The 6,872-nt window shown below is 43.7% G+C and overlaps 1 protein-coding gene across 1 annotated transcript in view; it reads right to left on the bottom strand.

Moving 5' to 3' along the window:
* The window catches only part of TBX18 (T-box transcription factor 18), a 28,911-nt gene extending 22,654 nt beyond the window's left edge, over positions 1-6,257 (bottom strand). The window contains exons 1-3 of the mRNA XM_028510648.2: positions 5,032-6,257; positions 3,679-3,883; positions 1,423-1,524 (exon numbers count right to left, since the gene is read on the bottom strand). Coding sequence (XP_028366449.1) covers positions 1,423-1,524; positions 3,679-3,883; positions 5,032-5,329 — 605 coding nt within the window. The 5' untranslated portion in view covers positions 5,330-6,257. The remainder of the gene's footprint in view (positions 1-1,422; positions 1,525-3,678; positions 3,884-5,031) is intronic.
* Positions 6,258-6,872: the final 615 nt, after the last annotated feature.

Genomic DNA, 6,872 nt, shown 5'->3' on the forward strand with positions numbered 1-6,872 from the left:
ACATGCTACATATTCTTTGTGAAACACTGTAATCACAAATGCTAAAAACAAATTTCTTGGGAAGTGATGTAACTGAAAGCAAATTTGTTTTATAACTTAATCATTTAAAAATCTGGCATCTTAATACTAATACTTGAAATTATTCTTGCTTTATGTGAAAATAATAAGAATCAGGAAGGTAAAACAAACCATCCAACCTATATGGAAGAGATCTGGAGGAAGAAATATGAGATAAACCTAGAAGAGGAAGGAATAATTTCTAAGCTCATTAAGAACTACATTATTTTCTTTGGCATGAAACCCACATTAGAATATGAATTTTAAACCAAGTATATTTAAAAAATAAACTTCAATGCCTCTAACTTCTCTCATGCAGTAGATAATTTTAGCAAAACTCCCTGGATTATTTAATTAAGTAATATAATATATACACAAAACACAAATAATAAACCTGTCATTTTTATTAAACATTTTTTAGTATTCCACATGTGCCTGTACTAATTAAATCGATATACTTGTGACACCATAAGCCTTTTTCCAAAAATCAACTCCCTAAATTTTAAGAAGTGATAAAAACCAAATCTGATTTCATTTAAAAACTTACCAAATAAAACAACAAAATAAAAACAAAGAAAACTAAAATTTAGAGCATAAATTCTGGCTTTCTACTCAAAATTTCCTTTTCTAAATGTTAGCATTTTTAACTCCTCAAAAAAATAAAGAGCATCATCATTAAAAATTATTGATTTGCTTACTTGCAGAAGAAAAAGAGCAAAGATTATTGAAGAACGTATATCTTTTCCAACTTTACTTGATGTTTATATAAATATATTCCCTTTCAAAATCCAAATACTACAGATTATTAACTACTAAGCAAAAACAACACTAAGATAATTAATTTATTACCAATTTAAGTATGTCTTAATATCATAAAGAATTATGAAATTTGATTTTTCTAAATTGTAAAATATCTTTAATCATTTTCTCAAGTAAAGAGGAAAAGCTTGCAGACAGGTACCATTTTGAATGTACCCAGATAAAGGGAATTTATTTAAAGATAAAACTCACAAAGAAAATAAACATTTCACTAAATATTATGTATATGTACAAACTTTACTTAACATTTCCTCTCAAAACTCTAATCAAAATGTAAATCGATATTCACTTGGTTTAGCAACACTAAACTGGCCCCTATTAAAAGTCTTCAGTACTTAAAGAGATTTCTGTATCTATGGAAAGCAAAACAAAAATTAAGTTTCCACATTTACTATAAGAAAAGGCATCCTCTGGGCTACTGGATCTGAAGGGTACTGGATTATGGATCTGGGAATTCTACAGGCTTTTGGAAACAAACATCATAGTTACAGACCAAACAGACAACCTAGTGTCTTCTTTCCTCTTGTACCCATCCAATCACTGTACCTGTATCTTTTGTTGTCCACTGGCACAATATCCATGGCAATATAATATTGCTGATGAGGATCTAATCCTGAGATCTTCACTCTCATTGCTGGAAACATGCGCCTATGCACAAGGGAGGAAAGAAGAAAGGACCTGGCTTTTGTTTTTGTTTGTGATTACACTTGGAGAATGAATAAGCCAAGAAACTTTGAAAATCTGTATTTTTCATATAAACTAATTTGTAGCATTCACTTTGGTAATTTAATTCAAAAAATCAGAACACAGAACATAGAAAAACTGAGGCTTTCAAATGTAAACGGTTGTAGCCTATACTTGTGTTCTGTATTTACCGAAATGTCAGTATAGCTAAAAGCAAAATAATTTTATACACTGAAGGAGTAAAGGCACTAAAGGAAGCACTTTTAAAAAAAATCAGTAAGCATATTTACTTTAATAATACAATTAATAAAATGTTCCAAATGGTAGAAATAGAAATTTTGAATTTCTAAAAGTGATAAAATATATTATAATGTGAAACTTTAAAAGGGTTATAAAAACCCACAAGGAGCCAATGTGCCATGCTATAACCAAACAATATGTTCTTTATTGAGACAGGACTTCCTGTCTGCAGCATGGTAAAGGTGAAGTGCAAAAGTTGCTCTAAATTTGAAAGGTATAGTAAAACTTCTTTATTGAAAGCAGAAACTAAACACAATGTATATTTACCAAATCATTCCTTCCCCCACCACAACCTGATAATACTTTCTTATTTAACCACACTTACTCAGAACACTGCTAAAAATGAAAATCGGGATTTCTCTTGGTGTCCCATAGATACGTGTCACAGGAGATGCTAAACTAAATGCACTATCTTTTTAAAAGGGCACAGTAGCAAGGGATACAACAGCAATTTTTTTGTGTATAAAAAAACAAATAGAGCAGTTCTTTCTTTTAAAAAAAAAATCTTTCATCTAATGACTTATGTCCAGGACCTTCCAACTAATCTAATTTTTGCTCATTTACCTTATAACAGGAATTTCAGCACTGTTATTTACCAATTTTTTTTCTGTAACAATAATGCCATTAAAGACCATTTGCACAAAAAAAGAAAGTCCATTATTCCTAACTAGGCATGAGAACAGTTTAATACGCTAGCTGTTTTAGTGTTATTTCTGTGCACCTGTAAGATAAAGAGTAAAGGTCTTTAACTACATCCTTTATAAGACAACTGTTGCTTTGTGTTGTTGAAGTCTGAATTTGGATCATTAATAATAGCTCTGTGAAAATGTAGAAGGTAGCATATGGATTCAATAAAATATGTTTTTGTAATTTCTAATAAGTTTGGATACTTTTATGCTACCCAGGTTTTTGCCATGTGTACTCCCTAAAAGAGATGTGTGTGCTTTTTACATTCCTTTTAAGGAAGATATTATTCATAGATTTCAATGCACTAAATGAACTGAAACCTTTAAAATGCAAATATTTCTCCAATTAATGTGATCTGGCCAACAAAATCCATTTATTTTACTAACTGAGGGATATGTAAATTTCACTTTCAAAAATGGATATAACTGCTTGCAATATTTTTTTAAGAATTCTTCAGCAAAGTTAGACTAATGTGTTGGATTCCATTTAGGAAAAAAGAATGTTAACTACGTAACTGTGGATCTACAAACAAAGTACTTTTTAAAAATCAAGGTAACCATTTTTGAAGGAATTAAGCATGTATTACCGGGGATTCCAGTAACTTTTCATCCTAGTCGAATATCAAAATAGCACAACACACCATGTTCTCACATTTCAAGGAAATCTTTTGATAAAGAACCGATGTGTGAGTTTCAATCTGAAAAAGCAAAATTATAGTTTGCCAAAGAGTAAACTGCCTTTTTAAAAGGCGGGGGCCTGGGGCGAGGTAATGTGTTCCATAGTACCAGAAGCGAGAACTAGAGTCTAAATAAATGCCTGGACAGATGTGAATATGAACACGAATCTTTAACACCCTGCAGGCAGAGTATCAGTTGAAACAGCTACCATACTGGCGGTGACAGTGACTTTCTCCTGAGCATCCATCCAACGAGAGGGCGGTCGGACTGTGCCCCTCACCGACAGCACTCCGGGGTAGGCAGGCAAAGCCAGTCTCAAAAGCGAACCACTACCCAGGGCCTTGTCCGGGCTGTTCGGAAACGCTAACCAGAGATACCCCCCACCCTTCCTAACCCACCCAAAGGGTTCGGTGTGGCCAGGGCTGAGGGCCGTTCGCGCCAGCTTGCCCTTTACCTGCCCGCCTTGGTGATGATCATCTCCGTGCCGATCTCGTGAAAGCGCTTCCAGAGCTCAGCTCCCTGAAGATCCACCCGCGGGGCCTGCGGTGAGGGCAGCGGGGTCCCGGGCCTGGCCAGGGCGGGCACCGGGGAGCCCTTCCGGGAGCCTCCCGGGGACGCCAGTGGGGAAGCGCCCTGGACGAAGCCATCCTCACAGCCTCCTGGGCAGCAAAGAGTAGAGAGGGGTAACCAGTGAGGGCCCCAGAGCGCAATCTTGATGGGGAGACATACGTCGGGAGGGAGGCTGGGGGCAGGTAAAGGACCAGGAAAAAAGGGGGAACTTTCCTGTCGTGATGTCCTTCTAACAAACAGGTCTATCGTTAAACACCCGCGCTGCCCGCCAAAGAGACGCTCGAAGCTCCAGTGGGGCCCCCTTGGCCCCCAAGTCCCCGTGCACCCCGCCTCCGCGCGGTCAAGGCCCAAAAATAAGTTTCTCGCGGCCACCGGGATCTGGAAAGAGCGCCCAATGGAGCATGAGTCGGGGTCCCGAGTTCAGATTCCCAGGGCAGACCCCGACTCACCCCGCGCCCCCAGCGCACGCAGCGAAAACGCCTAGTGTCAGGGCCTCCCTTCTCCACAGGCGTCTGAAGCGCCTGGCTTCGGGCTGGGCCGAAGGCGTCCTCTAGAAACACTTCAGACTCCGCTTGCCCCAAACTCCCCGTTCGCCCTGAGCGCCTCAGCCAAACAGCTAAGGACCGAGAAGAGCGCAGAAAGCAAGCCCACGGTCTCGGTCGGCCTGGGCCGCGGGAATCCAGCAGGGAAGGGCAGGGAAGGGCTCGGCTACCCCTCGGGAAACCACGTTTGCAATACGCCGCCCTCTTCCTGGTTTGCCCAGATGGCTCAGGGCATTCGTTCCGGTTTGGGAGGCAGTTGTGCCGCTGCTCTCTCCACCTCCTTGCTTTTAAAAACTAGGAAAGAAAATAGAGCACCTACAGGCTGAACCCCCCAGTGAGGCAGATGCCAAAAGTACAGATCTGCCCCGCGGAGCGCGGCGAACCGCAGCCGCAGAGGGCGCGGATCGCCGAGCGGGAGGCGGCAGCAGCCTGAGGTGCGAGGCTGGAAGCGGCGTTCTAACCGTCTGGAGGACGACGCGAGTAGCACGGCGACAGCCACCAGGGCGGCGGCGGGCCTCGCGCCCTGACACCCACGGTTCACGCGCTAACAGCTGAGTTGCCTCGGGGGCGCAGGAACACCGCACTCGCGCACTCCCAGGACTCGCAAAAGTTCAGGTCTTGCGCGGCTGCGCGGGCCCGCGGAACTGGGGAGGGTACGCGCGGCGAAGAAGTTGGGTGGCAAGTGGCCGACTCACCCGCGGCTCCACGGGAGCCGCAGCTCAGCTCCAGGTCCGCGCAGCTCCGGGCGGGCCCGGACGCCGTCCCGGTCGGCGGCGGGGGTGCAGCGCCTTCGTCTGCTTCTGAAGAGCCCTTTTCGCCGCTGCGGCTGCAGCCTCCATCATCTACCGCCCCGGCCGCCTCTTCCGCGCCCAGCTTCCGCCGCTTCTTCTGAAGCTGTTGCTGCTTCTCGGCGCCGATCAGCGCCTCCACGGAGAAGGCGTGCGCTTTAAGGCTTAACATGCTGCACGGCGAGCCCCTCCGCTTCTCGGCCATCCCCGCCGCCAGGCGCCCGCCCGCCCCTCGCTCATATACACTCACGCAGGCACACGCGCACACTCCCTCTCCTTCCCCCTCCAAAATTTGAACGACTCTTGGGGCCTCCCGCAGGCCGAGATCTGCCCCCTTCCCCGCCGCGGGCAAAAAAACAAATTTGGCGTTTCCTCTTTCTCGCTTGTGTTGGGATCCGAGGAACTAACAGCGCGCCCGCCAAGTTTCCCTTGCTCGGTCTCTCGCGCGCTCTCTCTCACTGATGCATTCCTTCGCTCCCACCCCTTCCACCGCTTCCTGCTCTTCCAAGATCTGCCTCGACTGATGCGCCAAAGAGCACTAACATGGGTAAAAAACACTCTGCGGACACAAATTAGGGATTGTAATTGAAATTTGTTGCCTTGATCTGTCAGCACTTCCAGTCAGGAGAGCGGTGGGAAGAACTTGCTCATTAGTGTCAATAAAGCGGCGGGGGTGGAGTGCCGGGCCCTGCCAATCACAGCGGAGGCCGGCCAGTCAGGAGGCGCCGACTCCGCGCAGCCCGCGCCCACTTCCTTACAAGGTTGCAAAAAACCTAGAGCGAAAAGCGCCGCCGCCTGGCTCGGACCTGCCAACCCCGGGAGACGAACAGGGTCAGCCTCTTTGCGTCCAGCCCAGGCCAGCCCCAGTCCCCGGCTTTCCTCATCAGGACCTGGAACCGCTGAGGCGTCTGGCTTTAAACCTAGATGATCACCAAGTTAAACTATCAAGAATATTTTTAAAAACCGGAAACTCCCTTATCAGTTAATATTGTTACAACTCAGAACATTTCGAGGAATAGGGAGAATTTGCAACCACCAGGCCCATTTTTTTCTCATTTAAACGTTCCTGCGCCTACTCTTTGCTTGGCAAGGCATTAGATATGCTTATTTTTTGTTTGTTTATGTTTTATTTGGTGGATTTTTCTTGGGGGGGGGGGAGTGGGGAATCAAGGTATATTTGAATTCATTATATTTATGAGAACAAAATAAGCTCGGCTCCTCATAGGAGCCCTTTTCTTACAAGCAAAATAGTTAAAAATGTAGGTCGTTCGATTTAAATTGTGTGACTTTAATGATGAGGACTTAGTTTTAAAACCCCTAAAATCTTTGCAAAGTGAAATAAATTTTAAGATGCAATTAAAGTTCTCATTGCAGTGTTTTTAAATGTTTCTGTGATTTAACCTAACTTCAGATTTGTCCTGCTTTGGACAATTTGCCATTTTTCCCCTCAGGTTTTTAAAGAGCCAACTTGTTTCTTTTAAAAAACAAAATTTTTAGAAAGAACAAGTTTTAAACAAATAATAGTGAACATATATCTGTACAGTTTTGTAACTTCAACTCGACTTTTTGTCAGGATTAACAAAAAATGGGTTTGGTTTAACTACAGCAAATTTCTGTGGAATAAAAGTCATGCTGCATATTACTCTTAAATCTTTGATATAAAACAGACGGCAAAGGATTGTTTTTCCTCTCCCTCGTTCAATTCAACCTCCACAACTCTTGGCTACGCTATTATCTCTGACTTCTCT

The sequence above is a fragment of the Phyllostomus discolor genome, chromosome 4 (assembly GCF_004126475.2).
Source record: "Phyllostomus discolor isolate MPI-MPIP mPhyDis1 chromosome 4, mPhyDis1.pri.v3, whole genome shotgun sequence".
NCBI classification, from domain to species: domain Eukaryota; kingdom Metazoa; phylum Chordata; class Mammalia; order Chiroptera; family Phyllostomidae; genus Phyllostomus; species Phyllostomus discolor.